Source organism: Pyxicephalus adspersus, chromosome 11 (assembly GCF_032062135.1).
Source record: "Pyxicephalus adspersus chromosome 11, UCB_Pads_2.0, whole genome shotgun sequence".
NCBI lineage: Eukaryota > Metazoa > Chordata > Amphibia > Anura > Pyxicephalidae > Pyxicephalus > Pyxicephalus adspersus.
In genome coordinates this window covers 44556231-44577781 of record NC_092868.1, presented here as the reverse complement: position 1 = coordinate 44577781, position 21551 = coordinate 44556231, and the positions used below count along the sequence as shown (strand labels likewise).

At 37.4% G+C, this 21551-nt stretch overlaps 1 protein-coding gene across 4 annotated transcripts in view; it reads right to left on the bottom strand.

Annotated features, from left to right (window-relative positions):
• PLCH2 (phospholipase C eta 2) overlaps positions 1-21551 on the bottom strand; it is a 421543-nt gene that overhangs the window by 292217 nt on the left and 107775 nt on the right. The window contains exon 1 of one of the 4 annotated variants that reach the window (XM_072427175.1): positions 17059-17151. The exons of 2 other annotated variants lie outside the window; for them this stretch is intronic. In XM_072427175.1, coding sequence (XP_072283276.1) covers positions 17059-17104 — 46 coding nt within the window. In that variant the 5' untranslated portion in view covers positions 17105-17151. Of the gene's footprint in view, positions 1-16550; positions 16674-17058; positions 17152-21551 lie in introns of those variants that run through there. One more of the 4 variants, XM_072427176.1, reaches the window with a different exon arrangement.

Here is a 21551-nt window from a genome sequence, read left to right as displayed (position 1 = left end):
TTAATTTCTGACATATAGACCCAATGAGAATTAGTTGCCCCCACTGAAGATAAAGAGATTTTCTCTCTTCCTGTTTCTGTTGTTAACTCAAAATGTTGAATTTTTCCTCATGTTCAATCCAGGTGAAAGACAAATAGTGAATACAGACTGGTGGCTCATGGCATATATGGTTGGCCCATACAAGTTATAATGTAGAAATAGTGGTGGATCCTTGTGGGATGAGCCAGCCCTAGGCTGTTAATGGGCCTTGGTGAGATCTATCCATCTCAATGTTTAAACCTTTCATCATCTACCAAAAAACTAAAAAAGCAGTTTTCATTGTACAAATCCTTTAAAGCTAGCCTTCTGCCATTTTTTTTACTTCAGTCCTATTCCTTCCTCCCAATATCCTCTTACGTATTAACACGTAACTTCTATTTTCTTGAAACATTGTATTATTGATACATTAAGCACCACATTTGAAGACTTGGGTAATTTGGAAAGCAATCTATGCACACGCACGTCATCAGGAAGTCAATTGTTGAAATCAGAAAGCGAAAGTTGGCCACTCAAGCCAGGATGGCGGCACTGGACAGAGCATGCAGAAGCAAAGCTGTATTTTGCGAAAGGGCAACGTGGAATTTGATGGGTATGTATGTTTTCTCTGAAAAGAGAATGAGAATATACATTTTTTTTTTTAATTGGAGGAAAAGGAAGTTCCTCTTTAAGAGCCACTGAAGGCGAATATGAGTTTTACATTATTACTCAATTTAAAAAAAATGACTACATTACTAAAAAAGGATCTATATTCGTCTTGCTTTTCAGTATAGATTTTGTTCATAGATGACCTTTGCTATTTTCCATACTCAAGAGAAACCTGACAAATGGATCACATTACCTGACAGCCCGATTTCAACATATATTCAGATCATCTACCAGATAACTTGTAGAGTCAAGATGAACTTGTGAGCTGCCTTATCATTCACCAGATGCTTTCTGTCATCTTTGTCTGTAATGAGAAGGCTAGGACTTGGCTTGTGCTCTGCTCTGTCACCATTGTTTGGCTACATTCTTCTCTCGTACATCTGAGTCTTATTCTCGCTTATTCCTACCACAAGCCACCCAGATCATCTAAAGCACATTGTTATAACAGCTTGAAAAGAGCACTGCTCCTTAAAAAGATATTTTTAATATGTCAGCTGTCAAGCTAATGTTAGCAGGTCCTTGCTAAGGGGAGAGGATTTATAAAAGTTGAGAAGATGATACCTGTCTTCGTAGTAACAGCTGTCTTGGGAAGCAAGTTAAAAAATGAGAGGCGAAAACTAGTTGTCATTTTTTTGTCATACACTTGTCCCAATTTGGTTTTTCCATGCTACCTATATTGTAATGAATACAAAGAATAAAAATACAAGTTTATAGTTAGGGTATACGTATATTCTGGAAGTTATGCTAAAAAAAGAGAAATGGTGGGCAAAGTGGGAGTAGTTACAAGCATTGGGCTATCTGTAGCTAACTTTTAAACCAGGACTGATTTATTATGCCTCAAAATGATCAGTCCAATCTAATTTACCCTGGTGTCCCAGGGAACACTGCCTATGGCAATCATATTTTGCTTTGTAGTCCAGTACTGTATAAGAAGGCCACACATACTGTCTACCCTTTAGAGATATGAAGACCATCTTTTGCTACTGCTTCACACCTTAGATCCGTGGAAGTTTATACATTCCCATATTAGCAGTTACGAAACATAGATATCAAGCATCTCTCGTGATAATACATAGCAGAATCCCTAAAAACACTACTTGAGAAGACATTTTTGAAGGCATCCTAACCACTAGATTAATTAGCACAGTAAAAGGTCTCCCATATGGCGTCTTTATTTGTGGAAACCAATGACACATGAAGAGAGCTGATTGTGTACAGTGTATGACAGACTGAGGCACAGTCACGCACATCAGAACAGGTGCCAAAAGCAATGTATCAGTGTGACAACAGATAATAGAGTCAATGTGGTAGAAAAAGAATAATGTGATAATTTAATAAAATCAATCAAAGCACAGTTAATGATATCTAATGATAGTTGTATCTGTATAAAGTCAGAAATGTTGTTGTCATTAATCTTTTTTTTTTTATAAACTACTGTATGAAGACTGAGCAAATGTTTCACAGTTCTTGAAGGGAGGCCTGCTGTCCTGTTGGGTCATTTTAGACCAATTGTGAACAGTGATCCAAGTGTTCTGACGTAAGTGTTGAATGGTTGGGGTGGAACTGGAGAAGGTAGAGTAAAAGAAAAATCTATGTCCTGGATATATTGGTTCCACAACATCTAAATGTTGACCTTGATAATATTTGTATTTTTTTCTTTGATCATTTTCAGAGGAGTGAATGGTGTCAGGGAAGGGGTTGTTTTTACATTTACTTGGTTACAAATACTGAATAGGTTACACCAGTCAAACCCTGATGATGGCCCAGTAGCTGAAACTCCTAAGGAAGAGCTAGCGAGTGTGACATGGAACTTATGAACTGCCTACATTGGTGCTGGTACAATAAAGAATTTTCACTACATTTTAAAATAAACATTATAGATCTTCCCTAGCAAGGTTTATAAATGTCTGTTCTATATCACGGATGTGCTGAAACAATTGGACAACCTGGGATGGAGAGATAATAAGACAACATACAAGATAGAACAGAGGATTTGCCCCCTTACTGCAGCTGACTACAAAAGGTCGCCCTTGTTAAGAGGCCATATACTTATACTGACCTCTATCACTTTGAGGTCTATAATTCTGGCAAGCTGCTACTTTTATTTGTCATGAAGGTGATCAACTCTACTACAAGAGTCATTTGGAATGATTGACATTATTGTTAAAAATTGAAGGACCACTTCCGAGTGCCAGTGAAAAGGCATCTTGAGCCCACCTGAGAATGCGTGGCACAAGTTGCCAATCCTTGTGCTATAAAATACCCCTAACCACTACTAACAAATAGCCAAAGAGTAAAATGGTAAAGTTTAATACATAAAGCATGAAGCCACAGAAAAGAGGTTTATCGTTAACCCAACCTTAGAAGAGGAAAAATACGTGCTTCAGTTATCTGCAAAATAAAGATAGAATGAACAAGCACCATGAAATGACATTACTAAAGGCATTGGCAGCTAAGTACCATATGACACAGATAAAGAGGGCAGGAAGGGTAAATTCTAGAGGTTAAGGTCTTGCAGAGAACTTGTTCTGTTTCTGTGAGAGATCAGGCAGATTATTGTGCACAATATTATAATACTTAACTCTCATTAGATAGAAAACATGGAACCTGCACAGGACACATCATAAAACATGTATGCTAAAGGATATTATTTAGGTAGTACATTTCACTATACACATGTTTATTTTATTCAGGAGATATCTGAAGTAAGTGAGAGTTAAAGGAGAACATATTGATATCCACAAATGGAGACACTAATGTTGTACAGTGTAAACCACAGGGCATGAATTATTAACTGGGACATGTTCCTAATGCTCCTAATATTCTTGATGTATATTGAACAAGTGAAGCGTTCAGTGCTATGGAACATGCCAAAAAGGATAAAACATAACTTGTATAGAATACAATTGTTTTCTCTTGGACAATGTAATACAGATAGCGACTATTTCCTACAAGATGAATGCTAATGTATTAAAATGTATTCATTCTTTATTAGTATTTTATTATTATTGATATTATTATATTTTTGGACATTAAAGATGATCGATGGTGCCCCATCACTACCACCGCTTGTACCCTCTAGGATGTGGACATTTCCTGCCTGCTATCCAGTTGTGAGGTTTTTTGTAATTACAGAAGAGTATGCCATAGTGATGACATCAGAAAAAGGTTACAATTAGGCGACAGATAGATTTTGCCTAGAGATTAGCTTTATTGTTTAAAAATAGTAATAAACTCATCCATAGCTCTTAATGAATCCTTATTTCAATAAACCAGTTGGTACTTTTAGTTTGGAAACCTCTTTCAATCACACTTTTTTAGCTACCGTATATGTATTAGCCAATGACAGCACCCATCAAAGAGAATTTCAAACATCTCTGAGGATTAATTTACCCATGATACACCATATCAATTCAATGCAGGATGGCAGGATGAAGGGAGACATTACATTGTGTTTGCAACACAGACAAGAAAAGCAATATGACCCAAATATTGTTCCATCACTCTGCCACATGGCTGTCTAAAGCAAAGAGGCAAAAATCTATTTTTCCTTTTGATTTTTCGAATTATCACCCTTCTTACTACCACCCCCACTCACAGAAGTGTGTTGAAGTATGAATCACGCTTTCTTGGAATATGGTTAGCTGTATTCTGAAGCTTTGTGGGTACAATATATTGCAGTATAAATGGTGGCTTCTGTGTCATTGTGATTTATTTAAAGCATCCTTGAAAGGTCTTTTGATATTCTTCACCTCTGGAAGCTTCTTCCTTTGACTATTTTGCAGAATTTCTGAATGCTGTTTATTGAATGCAGTTTTCCAAAGACCAAACAAAGGCCTAAACTGGGGGATATGAGTCCTTTATTTAAATGAAATACTTTTTCAAAGAAATAGTTTTATTTAAATGCTGCCATGACTAGCTATGCAATCTAAGTTTCCCTTTGCAAGTCTCTTTATCTGCATAGGGTCAAATAAGAATCACTGTGCAGACTCTAAGTCAAAACTTGATTACTAAACATAAACTAATTTATGTAGGTGAAAGGATACTCACTTGCTACCCCATATTCAGAACTCTAGGGTACTCCCATGGATGGAACTGCCTTCAGAAATATTTGGGCCCATACTGGGTAAACTTCCTAAATCCCCTTCCTCCATACCTAAAAGACCCAGCATTGCAAAAGACAACATAAGTACCGCTTGTCCCTCTACCTAATGATGGCACTGCCAATGGGTGAAACAGATTGTTGGAAGGGCAAGGTAAGGTAAGTGTGCACCCCTAGAATAGGTACTATCAAACTGAACCCTATGCTATTTCCTATATGAGAAAAGCACATATTTTCAACAGGCAGTGTTGATACATATGCTAATAACCTCTGTAAAGCGGAAATCACTTCTAAAGGGTGACATTTATATATAGCTAGTCTGTAAGTGAATTTAGCATCTATTAGATGTTTATCTAAATCACGAAAGTTAACCAGAACATCTGAACATGAGCAATGCCACAATAATCAATGGGTCGGTGTTCAACAAAGGTTGGTTATCAAATAACACACCCAACTATACAAAGTTGATTATAACTGCAGGTATGGTCCAACTTTCGCCAAGAACCACAGACTTAAGCCATGCCACAGCTCTATTTAGTACCTTGGATGACCAAAGTTTACACTGCCCACAATAGTTTTTTTCCCTTTTGAACTTCCATTATGTTATAACTCGTGTATGTATAGGTCAAGAATAAAAAAGCTGACCCCATCTAAAGCTTGGCACCTTCACTTGGTAACGGTATTTTCCTCTAAGGTTCCCTTTACTTTAACAGTTTCACTGATGTTTTTGATCATCCAGAGTAAGCACTTTTATTTACCAAGCCACTATAAAGCTTGGAGTGGTATAACACACAAATGGACATGGACACAAGTTGTGTTTAGCTTTTGGGACATTTTACAAGTTTGTACACTTGGCTCGGCTAAGTATGCAAGCTATTGGTGGTCTCGGCCAGCAGCCTGTCCGCAGGAGAACAGATTCAGTAGGGATCAAAGTTTACAATGCCCATTGATTTTTATCTCTCACTGAATTGTCAGCCAGGACTAGGAGACATTTGTTTCATGTCTTTAGCTAGCTGCAGGCTGCCTATAGAACAGATAAACAGATTTGTTTAACAAGTCGGAAACTCTCTGGAAGTGATAACAAGCACCATTTGCAGTTGCACATATTATCCCTCTCATGCAAGCAATGCTGATTCCTATTCAGCACCACAGGAGATGCCTCTTTTTCGGGACAGTAAAATACAGGATAAGGTGTTCTACATCAAAACGATGCATGATGAAGTCCCTGGCTCATTATACCGCACATTATGCCGAAAATAGAAAAATATCTTACCTGCTTTTCTATGACAAATTCTAAACCGTTTGTAAGGATTTGTCACTGTCTCTGTATTCCATTCTATAAATACCTGTATTATATCTGCTGGGATTAAAGAGGATTTATCTATGCAATAGAAAAATGCTCTCACAAAGAAAGTAATTTGTTCCAACTGTGAGTGTATGCAGTGCTTTTAGCAAGATTTAGTATGTGCAGATCTAAAGGGAAACTTTTTTTTTAAATATATATGTAAATAATCAAATCATGGAGTGCTAATGTGACTATGTTGCTAAAATAAAGACTGAAAACCAATCAGCACCTTCAAAGAAAACATGGAAGATGCAAATCTCCTGCTGACAATTTTGCAATCGTAATAGATTCTGCAGAATCTGACACTTCTGGAAGTGTCATTTTCCTGATACTCCAACCCACACACCGAAGGCCATTGAGATGGCTAAGAACTTTATTTATCATGTTGTAAGTCTGTACTAAAGTACATAAATCTGATAGATTAGTTTTGATAAAAACATTGAATCAATGAAATGTATAAATTAATCTATTGAGAACGATTACGTTCCTAATCAAATTACATAGCAGATTAGGTTAGGTTGCAAAAAAGACATAAGTCCATCAAGTTCATCCACTAGGGTTGAGTTTAACTGGTATGTTGATTGAACATTGGGAAATACCTGTTCTTTGCCTGCTCAAGGACCACAGTCAGAACAGGGGTGAGATTTTGTGTGCCTCATGACACTGGTGTGCATGTAGTTTATGCAATTTAAATGATCAATAGCAATCATTCCATGTTCTTTATCTACCTATAGAGGTTTTTGCAGTGTAGCTACTACGTGTCATGTCTATTAGGTGTTTCATGTAACATATTTTCTTCTGGACTCATCATTAGATCATGTTACCAACAGGCACCATCCTTATTCCCAGGCTGCATCTTTTCAATCAGGGACCAGGAAAGCCACATCAGGAGACTTGAGTTTCGACACTGGGTTTAGACACTGAATTTCTAGTAGATCAACTTGTATTTGTAAGCAATTTTAAAGAAACGTAACATAGGGCAATGTACTTTTATTGCAAAAAATCTGTATACTGGATATTTTTTCATGGTCAGGTATACATTTTCCTAAAACAGAAAGTTTTACTTACCCAACAAACTTGCTGTCTGATTAATCTAATTAGTCTGACTTTTCACATAACTACATTCATACATCTGTTTTTTCTTCCACTGGACAAAAAACAGTCCACCAATCTTGGTAGGTAAAGCACCCATTATTTTGAACTCATAACTTATACCATTACAATGTGGAATTCATTATCAAGCACAATCTAGATTTAGGTGTTGGTTATATTTTTGGAATAGTAGGACACTAGAATGATTTCAACCAAGTGCATTCTAGGATAATTCAATGCTTTCCAGAAGTTCCAACTCCGATTAAACCAAACCAAGTCACTTTGAACATGCGCATCAGTTCTTTTTATTTTCAGTGCACAATATCAGTGCAAGTTATCCTGCTGAGAACATGTCGGTGTAGTCATAGCAACACGTAATTAATGCCCAAACTTGCATATGTAGGTTGACATAACTGTGATATCAGCATTAGGGAAACAGGAAGACTCTAAGCACTGTGTAACTGAGACATAGAAATGTGTCATATCTGCAAATCAGCCATGTGCATTTTTGCTATGTGTGAGATCTTCCACATACATATTTAATAAAATGGCTTAGTACTTTTTGTAGAGCTTTCTAATTGGTATGGCACAGTACCAGAACATTTTATAATAAGGTATTTATTTTATTGTAATGTCTAATGAAACCTACAAAAATCAGAAAACATGACTCTAAATTACAATATGTCAGTGGTGTTCCAGGTAATCCATTACCGCTGGGTAGAATTATTATTGATTAGATTCTGGGGAGGAAAATACCATAGGAGATGTAGACATTATTGTTGGATGGAACCAATAGGGGTCAATGAAGGGAGGTGGAGAGAACAAAGAGGTGAGAAAAGAACAGATGAAAAGTTTGTCCACTCAAACTTCAAAGTTTTCCAATTCCATTCAATGGTTTGTTGAATTTCTGTAACTAGCAACCATGCCACCCTTCTACTGCAAATGTACGTACTGGGCTATTCATTTGGCTTTATAGGGGGGATGAATGGTGGGCAGTTAGCTGCCAGTGTGATCTAGTACTCAACACAATTCTCATATTTAATGTCTTTATCAAACCTCTTATGCATTGCTCTAACTCTAGTTTACACTAACATATGTGTTGGGGAAATAATCAAATGCCATTTACCATCCCATATGTTCAGAACATGTAATGACAGTTGAAATAGCTATGTACTGCCATATGGACCTTTCTTGATAAAGAATGAATCACTTTCCATTTTACTTAGGAAAAGTGGAATGTCTTTTATAAAAAAAAAATACTTTAAAATGCAGTTTTCCTTTAATACAACATCAAAGAATAACTCAATCATTAGAATTAACAAAATAGTCCATAATCAGTGTTCATTAAACATTCATCATTTATCTTCAGGGTCCCAACATGTGAATCCATCCTATATCCGTTCTGTCAGCACTGTTCAGTAAATTGTCATCTGTAGCCTTTTGTTTGTACAGGTCTGTACAGAATTCCAAGGTGGAGAAGTTAAAGAGGATGGGAGAAGGGGTAAGAATGTAAAATACATGCTACTCTGTAAACCTTTTTTGTGGATTTCACATCTCTATTAGTTGGATTCTCAGATGTCTCCTGTCAAATATTGGTCCTTACATTCTTTATCCTAATTACCCCTATTAGGGTGTTATCATATAGACCTCTGTGCAGATTTCCCCAACAAAATAAGGCGCTAAAAAAAAGTCACTTAAACCAGGATATTAGCCTGATGATCCAATAAAGCAGATGAAGCTGGGTATCTCCTTGATTTTCATGAAGAATGGATTCTGGGTGAGATAATTGGCAGATTGGCAGTACTTTTCAGGTACCATTGGTGTTACTTCAGACACCTAATATTGCTTTCAGTTTTGGGGGTTTCTTTTTCAATATTTGATAAGATATCTACTTCCATAGATTAGTAAGTAATTAACCTACCTCTAGAGGGTCCATAGAGAAAATTTACAAATCTGGTAATTTAGTGAGTTTCGAAGTGCCCCAAAATAATAATTGGGAAGATCATGACTGCTAATTCCAGTACAAAGTTAAAAGATACAACAGTGGTTAAAATACTGTGTTTTCCAGAGTAATTTCCCTACCTCGTATAATTCCAGTGATACAGGAATTAGAAGGTCCCACTCTATTCTTTTGCTCCAAGTCCTGCAAAAAGGCCCCGAGAAGGCATCTCATAGAGTTTGTATGAATAAACAGTAATTTACCAGTATTTACCATAAGGCAACCATGGGCATTGCCTGGGGACCTTTTAATGACTAGACTCGAATTAGACCTAGGATTAGATAGTGACTTTTATGGCATCGCATTTTATTCATCTCTTTGCAAATACAACATTCCATGAGCTACAAAGAAAAGCAAGAAAATGTATTATTGTGTTGGTGGCGTTAGGTCACGACTACTGTTCAGTATCGAGGCCATGGAAAAATGTGGACCAGAAATAACTGAATTGCACAAATCTATTTGTCTGAATAGGGAATCAATCAGTCATGAAAAGTCAGTCTTCATCATGCTGTGTCCTATATGATTGCTATTTCTTTATACAGAACATCTCTGAGATTTTTGGATTTGAATCACAGCACGGTTCTATTATATTAAAAGTTTTGAACAGAACCCAGAGCCAGAGAGATAGCTGTACAGCAAACCTAACACATAAGACACTCAAATTATTGTTGTTTTACTTGAAAGTTATTTTAAGGCAAAGTGATTGTAAAGTCACCCTAGACCACTTTTTCTTTTTTCTCCAGGAATTTTGTGGCAGATGTCTTTTTGAATTGAATGAGCAAATGTGACAAATGTCTCTTTAAAGTGAACTTTCCTATTGCCCAAAGAGGACAAGGCAACAGGTTTGCTTAATTTTCTACCCCTCCAACATCATATACTTACCTTTCCTTTGCTTTCTGACCCCTGTTTAGCCAATATGAGAAAAGTGAAGAAAAAGCCCTATGTGATCTCCAAAACTTGACTTCCTCCCTAGCCCCATATGAGAAATTACCTACATTGGTGGAAGGCATGTTAACAACTGCCTGAAAATGCCCGGTATTTCTCTTTGTTACCAGCAGAAATTGTTGGGGTTGCTTTGACCTGCATAAGAGCATGAAAGTTACACCTACATGTGTTTATTACGTAAAGATGAGGAAAAAATGGAAAGGATGAACAGTAGCCTGAAGTTTGAAGCAGGAAGGCACCAAATAGGAGGTCGTAGGAAGTTCAAAGGAACAATAATGTGGAGAATTGTAGGCCCTACTTTCAGTTGGGCCTCAGCCTAAATGGTTTTGGCATTAATAAAAATATACCGTAGATCACTAGTAAGTCTTTTTCAAATTTACCGATAGACAGCTGAATGATAGTTAGAGAATATTTACTCACTTAACAACATATTTGCTAATATTTGTATAGTAGCAAGAAGAACAACTGACTCTCAATTCAAAATTGCAAGAAAGCTACAAGGTGCCCCCTACACTTCTTCCTTTTAATTTGACTGTCATTTACAATATGCTAACAAATTAAATGTGCCTTGCTGATGACAATCCTGACACAGGTACTCTTGTCTACAAAGATACCCCCAGCATAGAAATGGTTTGAAGACCCAAAACTTTCGCTGTGAGTCTTTCCATAGACACAGCATGCATGCTGCGACTGCATTGAGCTCTATGAACCACAAGTAAACTTATTAGGCAAACAAACGTATAGGAAAAATACATCTTATATACCCAAATCACAAAGCAAATAATTTCACAGACCTGCCATACAAAACTAAATCTATCAAAAAAATAGAGCTAGCTTAAATAATTTTGATTTCTGTCTAATGCATATTTATACAGCTCTATGTATTTTTAATGTCTTTTCAAATAACCATTTGTGATACACATTTCCAAAGAGCCTTTCATCACAGCTTTATATCAACAAAATCTAGAGTTGTCATGATGCTACAGTGATGGATCTCTGCAGTGGAGCGATCACCATACTAATTTTAATCTTGAGCACTGGTAAGTCACCCTGATAGATAAAATAAAAGAAAATTGAGAAAAATAAATAGGTGTATACAGAGGAACTAAATTCAAGACAAATGTGTAATTATTAAATGCACAAATATAATAGTGAACAAAATATAGACAGGATGATATGCGCCTACCAACTTAGGCAAACAGAAGGTGTACCTGCAAGAGTTAGAGCTGAAAGTATAAATTGTACTGAAATAAACATGTCCTGCATATTCCATTGTTGTTCTGTATAAGATGTCAGAGGACTCTCCATGGTGCATGCTGCTAATTACTGCAGTCTTATAATACTGAGAAAATTCAATGCATTGTATGTTTTCAGCAATGCAATATTTGCTCTCATCTCTGTATCAGGGTATTTGGAAACAAAGTATCTCATTCCTCATACTAAAGTCCTATAATATATTAAAAAAAGTCCTATATGTGCCAACTCATTTATTGCAAAGCCCCCTTTCTCAGGGCCATAATCAAAAAGGTAAAATATAATATCATACATGCAAATCAAAAAGACATTGTAATTTAAATACATGTGCCAAAAACTAATTAGATAGGCTGGATTTGTAACCAGAGGACCAAACAGGTCTCTGATGACCTATAGAAGCTTTGTGTACATTGTGTTTATAAATATCTATGGTAAATCTATGATATAGGGGCATATTTCTGTATTACAGTTTTTGTGGTACCATTGAAACGGATTGATGACACTATAGTGTTATCAGTATGCACATATATAAATAGTATCAAAAATCCATTTCATTGGTACCAGTAAAAGTGAAATTCATAAATATGCCCCTATTTTATAGATATACCATGGATATATAAGAACACAATGTACAATAGTAACACAATGTGTGTAACATTAATTGCACCCATAATAAACTTTATGTCTCGCAGCCTCACAACCTCTTCTTTCACCTACTGCCAAAAAAGGTTCTTCTGCTCATTTTAAAAACTGCTGCTCATGTTTGCCTAGCTGCAAGAAAGCAATATTTGTGAAGTTCTTCTCTCCATACTTATTCCTTAACCTCTTGGCTGGAATTATTGCAAAGGATTGTCTCGCCCCCTGGGCAAAGCTGGTGCTTTTGTTTGACTTTGCTGTTCTTCCTGCACCTGCCGTCACTTGGCTAATTACCTGTCTGAGCTAGCGGCTGGGGATGGTGATCTTGTGCTGCCAGCTAATACCTTTGTGATATCACACCCTATGTAGGTCTAATACCTTACCGAAATAGAATTTTACAGAGGTGTTAACTGGTATTCACTGTATATGTGACGGTAAAAGAAAAATGAAAAAATATGTGATACATCTCATTTTCTGCCTTTGCTATTTTAAAAGATTCATTTTAGATATGCATGTAAATGAGATCAGTGTCTTCTGAATAAGTGTGAGTTGATTATTTAAAGCAACCCTGTCACCAATATAACAAATAAAAGTTTTCGCTGTAAACAAATAGCTAAATATTTACCACTCAACCCATCACAAGTGTCACTCTGATGAAGAGAAATACTCTGGTTCAGGGTTCATTGGAAAACAACACTTCCGGAAGTGTCAACCTCTTCTGTCCCAGGTGGTTCCTCCTGCCAACCGCTACATGACTAAAGGGTACACAGAGCAGTCTTTCCTAAATCAGGACCTCAGAGAACCTAACATAATGAGGAATCAGTCTAAATGACTACATCCTATGTGGGTCTCCCCATGGACTAAACTAGGAAACATAGTGATTCATAAGAAACGGATTGTTGAGTTATTCCAACTGAACAAATGCTTACACGTAAATATATTTCATTTCTAAGATAATATCATTCTAAGCATGTCTACAAAAATATTTCTACATCACATTCTCAAAATTGTCCCCATACCTTGCGACATGTAAACAGAAATGTAATAATTAGGAGAAAGAACATAAAAGGTCATGTAAATGGGGTCAGTGGGACAAAAATAATCCTTTATTGGTGATAATTGGAGGAAAAAATTTGTCTTATTGAAATAAGTCAATGAAAAGAGAAATGTCCCAGTGATGGTGGTCAGTGTAGGGAAAAATGCCCCAACAATGGTGATTGATGGGTGGCACTAGAAGTGCAAGGTCAACCAGATAGCAAAGTGAGGAGGTTGCCTATTTATTTCTATGTTGGTCAGCATAACCCAAAGGCCTTCAATTGGATCTGCAGGACTTTGGGACTCAAATGGATCAAAAACCAGAACAGTCCCTTGCAGTCCAGGAAATTAAATATGAACACTCTATTAAAATTTAAAGCATGTCTCTCTCCCATTGATAGATATTTGCATTTATACACTATCAGACTATTACATTTATTTTAATTAAGGGAAGTCAATGAGAGAGTAAATATTTGTAGGATTTTAGGTATAGGTCGAGAACTAGTGGCTGTCATTGAATGCCAATGTACCATTCGCACTGCACTTTGCAAAAAAATTAGCAAATTTTGTGCACTCACCAAAGGGTTCAATAAACCATAAAGGCAGTTTTAGTAGCAGTTTAGTGCAGTCCAATGAAAATGGGACTGCTTTGTGATTTAAACGAATACTAATAAAAGTGGTGGTGGTCACTCTATCTACATGGGGCTGCTTAAATAGTCATCTTTATGAACCCCTAGGCTTCCAATAGTCACTACCTGCAATCAGACATGATCCAACCTTCCTAAAGACAGAAAATCATCAGGGTCAGTCATAAAGTTACAAGGTTTGCTCTATGATCCTCGCAAAGTTTCATTATTGGAAAAGGGTCAAGCCCAAGGGAAAACGCTCCTATCCTTGCCAATTGACATTTGCCCCTAAGAACTCTGTCTGCCTCCACAGACATAAGATTATCTCTACTCTAGCAGAAAAAAAAAAAAACAGGTTACTCTCAATTCCCACCTGAAGATTGCCTTATCCTTTGGATGAATTACAATAGTTGTTCATCAAACAAGCCTATAACATCTATACAACATACAAACATAATATATGGAAAAGCAAATAATACTGTAAAAGCCTAACTAGACATAACTCAGATTTCCAATAATAAAATAATCACATAATATTGAAAAAAAAACAAGGTGTAATGTAACCATAGATCTAGAGAGAAAGGTAGCTACACCGCAATGGTCCCCACAGCTACTGGAGAGTTGTACAAAGGTGGGGACATTTTAAGAGCTGCAGTGACCCATGCTGGCTGTACAAAGGTACTACAGCCCCTCTATGCTGCAGATTGGTTTCTACCTGAGAATACACATCAAGCACTGTGAAAGCTCCGCAGCATGTGCAAGTCTCAAGATTAAAATTTAAAGCTATCTGTAGTTAAAAGCATGTCACTATATTTTATGAAATGTACTATGTCTACAAAATATTGTAGGCAATTCATTCTTGTGCCCCTCCACCCACAAGTCCTTGAATTATGTATTCATGTGAATTTTAACTGTATAACATGAGCCATAGAAAAACCTTTTTATTCAGACTCTGGATGGATACCACCCCTGAGTAATAACCTTAGACTTAAAAATGTGTCTTTGCCTGAAGCAGTGTATTATATAATATTTTCTGTACATTAGCCTTGATCTGGATTCCAAACTAGCTTGTGAAACAGATGTTTGTGTTTATTTAATGCAAGAATGTCAATGATACCAATTCATCCCCACTGTGCTCATTATATAGGGCATTGCCAAGAGCAACAAATGCACAAAGCACAGTTACACATAGCAGGCGGTTAGAATTTCCCATTCAATAATCTTGCCACAGAATTAGGTTAACATTGGTGACATCTAATCTTTAAATTTTAATTCCTTCATGTTACCATAAACCTGTCAGGTTCAAAAAGCCAACCTTGCACATTGATAAAACATTTTAAAATCAGAGAAATTTCTGCCCCAAAGGCGGTTGGATTGTCAAACCTCCCTCTAAACTCCATGGGTAGCTTCTTGCCTTTGAGTAATGACAAGTGCATCAAAATAAAAAAAATACATATCAACTGCTCATAAAAAGCCTAAAATAAATATGAGAAGGAGAGAAATAAATGGTTGCAGTCCAACAGGTGCATACGGATTGCTAGGTGAATTTGCAATCTATTTGTTATTGCTGAATGTACGTGGCTTAGGAATTCCCAAGGTATGTGACAGGTATACTCAGGCTGCATAAAACAACCACAATATAAAACTAAATGTCAAAAAAGAATGAAAAAAAATCACTAATTTCTGAGTGGCAAATGTTTCTATAAGAAATGACACCCATCATAACTATATTCCTAATAAAATTCCCATTTTTACTTGCCACTAATAAACATGAACTCTTTCGCACTCCCAATAACCATTCCTGTCTTAGAGAACTTGCATGAATACTGCTGCTTGCTGTACCCACGAGGGAACAATTTTGTGTACTGCTACTGCTGCATAGCCAAGTGAAGACATTTTAACTCATTAGTTGCTATAGATGCCTGCAGAGCAGGGGAGCCATTAAATGCTAGCATTATAAGCCACCGGTTGGATGCTAGCAACGTTTACCCATAGATCCACAGAGCTTAACTGTGTCACAAGCAATCAGTCTCCCCGCTGTGTCAGGCTGGGGACTGGAGACTTAGCGCCGTGTCCTCCGATTGACACTGACAAAGAGTGAGTACAAAGCTAGAGATGGATGCTCAGGCATTTCCCGGACTTGTCTGTATCACGTTGCTGTAGTTACATATTAAAACACTCTCCTATTTGTTTTCATTCAAAAAGCCGCATACGTAGCGGTCATTTAATTCAAACGATAGACAGCGTAAAGTTTAAAAGACGACGCTCAAAAAAGTTACCCTATAACCAGTCAACCGGTCTACCGTACCTTCTGAAATCAATAGAAAAGTCCACCACTTGGGTAGAGTACAGCTTTCACCTTTTTGTTCTGTCCACCTTTTAGGTTGTCCCTTTCTATAACAAAAGTCATTCTAGTTCTAAAACTAAAAAGTACTTCTAATTATTTTCACCATTAGAGATCACTAAAAATTCCCCCCCCCCCAAAAAAATGGACTACTACAGACTTCAACTAACCAGACAACCAACTAAACACATTTCAGTTTAAGAATGATAATGAAGTCCATTCCAAGAATGGCAAAGCTTCTCCTGTGACTTTTTCTTCTCCCGGGTTATTGTCACAACTAAGAAAAAAAGTCACAAAATCAGCTTACTTTATGACTTTGACAGCTAGCAAATCAAAAACATTACAAAAATACCCTAGTTGGTGCCATAGAGGAATAAACAGATGCATTTGGCTGCAGGTAAGAGAACAGACAAGACAGGTAGTAGAGACATCACTGATGGACCAGAGATGGAAAACAAAAGAAAGTCATTGAAATAAAGACTACCTACTGTGCTTCTGTGGAAGGCTGCCTAAATCCATTGTCTTGTGTAGATGGAAAGGCTGCTGAAACAGCTTGGTGTTAGGATGCAAATGCTCCCATCATTGTGTTTGGCTTTGCGCTGCCTCTCGCTCTGCTTTTCTCAGCAAGTGGAGCATCTCGTGTGCAAGTGTGTCTGTTTCTATGGGAAGCTAGTTTGAAATTTATCCCACTGAATCAGTCAGCCACTAAGGATTCGTCACTACTTTGCCCTGTCTTCTGTCAGCAACTACTCCCAATGCCACAAAGCACAGGGAGGAGGACTGGTTAACATTGAGGCTCTTTTTTTATAATGAGAAGGTTGAAAGCCTCCATACTTTGATTCATAACACTTTGCAAGTCTTTAAAAAAATAAATTGATTTTAACCTCCCAAGCTTCTCCACTCAACCTGACCCTTGCTTTAAGGTTAAGATGATGAGCATCCCTACAAAGTGAGTTTTTGCAGATGCCATAAAAAATCAATGTCATGGGTACTTACAGCCGCCTTGCCCGGAGGTCAAAGGTTGGGAGCACTTTAAAGACATTATATATCCTCATAGCAAGATGATGTTGTAAGATGTGCAGAAGAAGCTTAAGGTGAGAGGAAAAACAGCAAACTGAGCTTTAAATACAATAGAGTGGTGTATCATATTAACAACTAATTATCTGTGTATGGAAGATTCGGTAATCACCATGGAGACAGATGAATCTATTTCTCACTTTTTTTTTAACATTTGATTGTAAGCTCTATATCCACAGCCCGTAATGCGGAGTCGGTAGGGTGCCTGGAGAGATTGAAAGCAAAGCAATATATATGAAATATGGAATCATTATGCACTGGTCATTGAACGCTTTATATTGGGATGGCGTAGCAGGGTATTAGCAGCTGCTTGCGTGTAGAGACAGATGTATGGAATTTAAGGGCTGTATATAGCGCTGGGACTAATGCTGTAATCTTCTTTTCCAAGAAATTTTTTTTTTCACTCCAGCAGTGCAAAAAGATAAGAGATGTATAGATGGAACTTGAATGGTACAGTCTTATGTACGCAATGCTGGATTTGTAAAGGGGGGTAATATGTTTTTGTTATTAATAAAGTTATGTGGAAGAGAATCTTGCACAAAATAAACCTCCTATGTAAGAAGTTTCAAAAATAAGTGGGCCATCCCTGATCCCATACACATGGGTAAAAGCAGTGAAAAGGAAATGGCATCTGTGTGCCAGAATGAAAATGTAGAGTACAGATTTTTTTTGGTGCAGAAATATTAGACCTGTAAGATCTCAGTGCAGGGACTGCAGCAATCAGTGTAGGGTTTCTTTGTTATATACAAATATCCAAGTTTCGGGAGAAATTAAGGGTAACATGCATGGCCAAATAAATATTTGTGTGTAAATAGAGCAAAACTAAGCTGAATATTTTTAGTGAATGTGACATTTACTGATGGTGAATCGATCACTGCCATTTAAAGCACCTGGGAGACCTACCTGCAGTGAATGTTACATTTTTATTAGATTCATGGCCTTATAAATAAGCCCCCTTGCGTGTGTGTGCATTCATATTGGGCTCATAGTTGTTTTCCATTTTACCTGGACCTGGACCTGTCAATTATTTTTCAAACCCCCAAATTTTCAACAGACGGTTGACAACACTACAAGTTTGCTTTCTGATTTTACAGCGGCTTTGTCAGCCATGACATCTGGAGTACAGTATGACATGGCCGTGTTCTGCTCCCTTTGACAGATCTTGTGACTCCAGAAGCTGCCTGGAGATTTATCCTTACTTGGGTAGAGGGTTTATAATCCCCAGGGTTAACTAGGCATCCCCCAGGCATACTGGAAAGGGCAAGAACAGGAGGTAAAGCTTGAACCATGATGAAGAAAAAAATTGTATGATGGGGTTTCCAGCTGGGGGAACGGAAAGGGTGTCCTATTCTTACATTTGTTGTGCTGATAAGTATTCCAAAATTTCCAGTCTAGGAAAGTTAGGAGGTATGATAACCTATCACTGCTATGAAGTGTTTGTGGGGTTTTCAAGTGTTATGAGGAGTTTGTGACTGGCTACCATGTTGTACAGATCTACAGAGAAGGTGTTAAAGTAAGCACATCAAGGGACCAATTTTATGGGCTTACCCAGTACTCAGCTTTTCAGTTTACTAGAATCAGCAGGCATCAGCGAAGCACAAAGCATGAAGCATGAAACTGACACTCATTACCATTAAAGTGAAAAATGTAGTTGGAAGGTAACTGCTATGCTTGGAGTTAGAGCAGCCTTCTCTCCCTTCAACAGCACAAAGTCATTGTGTTAGCCGGCCATATACAGGTCAATATTCCTGTTCAGTTGAGAAGTTTATTCGATCGTTCTACGAATTTTGTCCATAAGTCAATTCTGAATTTCTGAATTTGATGAACCAAAGATCAATGTCACGTGCAGAAAGAACCTTAATCTATTAAGTCCAAAAATTTCCATTGATTGTGAAAGAATTTAATGAGTTTTTGAGAACTCTTTATCAATTGCTGGAGATTCTGGAGCGCATATACACTTATGTTTCCTGTGCCTTTCTTCTGTTAGACTGTGCATTGATTGCAGTGTGTGGTAATATGATTAATTTCCAGTTAAACATTATAACTTATATTGAACAAGTTGATTGGTGTACAACTAGCATAATTCAGTGTTTAATTAAAGGCTCCAGACTACTGGTCTCCCTTCCAGTGCATTTCGGCTTGCCCCTGAACAGTGTGTGCATTTTGTTGGTGGGATAGTGTGCTGTCTACTTACAGTTTGTGCACACTGTTCCTGCTGACTTATTATTAATAATTGCATTATTTAATACAATACGTAATTTATACAGTACCAATATGTTACGTAGTGCTTTACAAAGTCCACAATCATGTCACTAACTGGCCCTCAGAGTGCCTACTATAATAATCTGTCATTAACACTTTTTGAAGGGGAAGCCATTCGCCTAACAGCATTTTTTTGGGGGGAAACAGGATTGCTTGGAGGATACAGATGTAAACATGGGGAGAGCATATAAACTGCATGCAGATAGTGTCCTGGCTGAGATTCAACCCTTGGACCCAGCGCTGCAAAGACAAAAGTGCTATCCACAAAGCCAACCATGGTGTCTTTGAAATGGAACTGCTACTATTACTCACATTTCTTGGTATAAAAACACAGATTTGTCAGTCTATTTTAGGTTTTCCACCCTTCTACGTTTCTTGGGTGGATTTCTCGTGTGATACTTAGGTTACCCATTCAAATGGAAAACAAAAATAGCAACATAAGACAATCGAAGAGCAGATACCTGCAACATTAGCACCAGAATTACCAAAATCCAACTCCACTTTACTGAATCAACATTCCTGCTTTACTGGCTGGATTTCTAGTGGTGGATGAAATGATATCTCACTGGTCCAACCAGCACAGGATTGATATCATAAGTGATGGTGGATGGTAAACAGTATCTTTTATTGGTGACTTTTTGCAAGAAACCTATTAGCTGCTGCACCATGGACCAAAAATCCAGACCTTCCAGTGTACAGGCTTGTTACAACAGAGACTACCAAGACCCAATGGGTCTCAAGTATGACAAATGAGCAGAAAGTGAGGAGAATCTCCCCAGTGGGGCAGTGCAACTCTCCAATGGTAAATCATACAGTAATATAGGCACAGAACCCTTTCCCTACCTATTAAAAATAGAACACATCATTAGTTGAGGGTGCAATAAAAGTCTAGAGCAAAGAATAGGTTATTTTTGGTCCACAGCTGTTCAAATGTCTTTTTTTTTTTATTTTCAGGTATGGTAGCCCACAGCAAACAATCTAATAGAATGTAATAAGCTAGTATTAAAAAAGGCAAATACAGTACCTTGTATGGGTTTATTAAATCCTTTTAAACCTTTTTGGCTCATGCCAGCCTCTGTCAGATGGAGAACTGGCTTACAAAGGTCACTTTAATGTATACAATGCATAGATACAGAAGACGGCTCCTATAAAATAATATGTATTTTCATTTTGCCTCTTTACATAATGGACAGTTGGACACTTGCTAAAAAGGTGGTAGTTGTTAAAAAGGGGAGTCTGATAAAAGAAATGAAGAGGTCACAGGGGGCCACATGTGTGGCAGCAGATGACCTCTGCAGTATATTGGTTGGACAGTATTCTGGCCCTGTGTGCCTCCGATTTCAACTCTGCAGTGAATATTGGGATCAATATTGAACATTACTTCCTACAATGTACACTAATAATATGACCTGATGGGAATAGACTAACACATTAGACATCTGTGAAGGCTTGTTTGACATTAATGCTTGTTTACTTAGTGTGATGTGCTCGAGGCTGGAGGAAGGCTCTAGCACCATATTTTGCTTCATGTGCTTATAACATACAGAGAACAATTTATCAAAAACTGTTACAGGTGTAGAAGAAGAACACAGAGGCATTGTGCATCTTCTTTGACAATGGAAATTGCAATTAGCTAGAAGCTGATTTTCCAAAAACCCAAAAAAGAGCCATATTGTCCTAGTTTAATGTCAACCTGTCGCAGAGCTGAGCATTTCATGCTGAGAATGTAACCTTTAGTACCTTATCAACATAATCCATAGATATAGGAGGCTAAAGATATGTAATTCTGGACTTTTATGAGCTTGAATCCACCTCCATTATTTTCTGATCCTCCCCATGAGTCAGTGAAGGCACCTTTTACAATTAAATGGCCATTCGGGAATTTAGATAGGTAAAACCAGGACCACGGTCTACAAAATACAAATTCTGGCTGAAATACTCGACTTGATCCTGAAGCTGCCTCCCACAATACTCTCTTTGAGTAACATGTCCTCAATCTTTGGGGTTGAATGATGGTCAACATCACTCAAAGTAAATGCAAAGCATCATGGTTTTTCCCCTTGAGTGGGTATTACCACAGTGCACTACATTGTGTGTGCAATGGCACAGAAAGAGGGTATTATAATGATCCTGATGTATTAAAGCTCTCC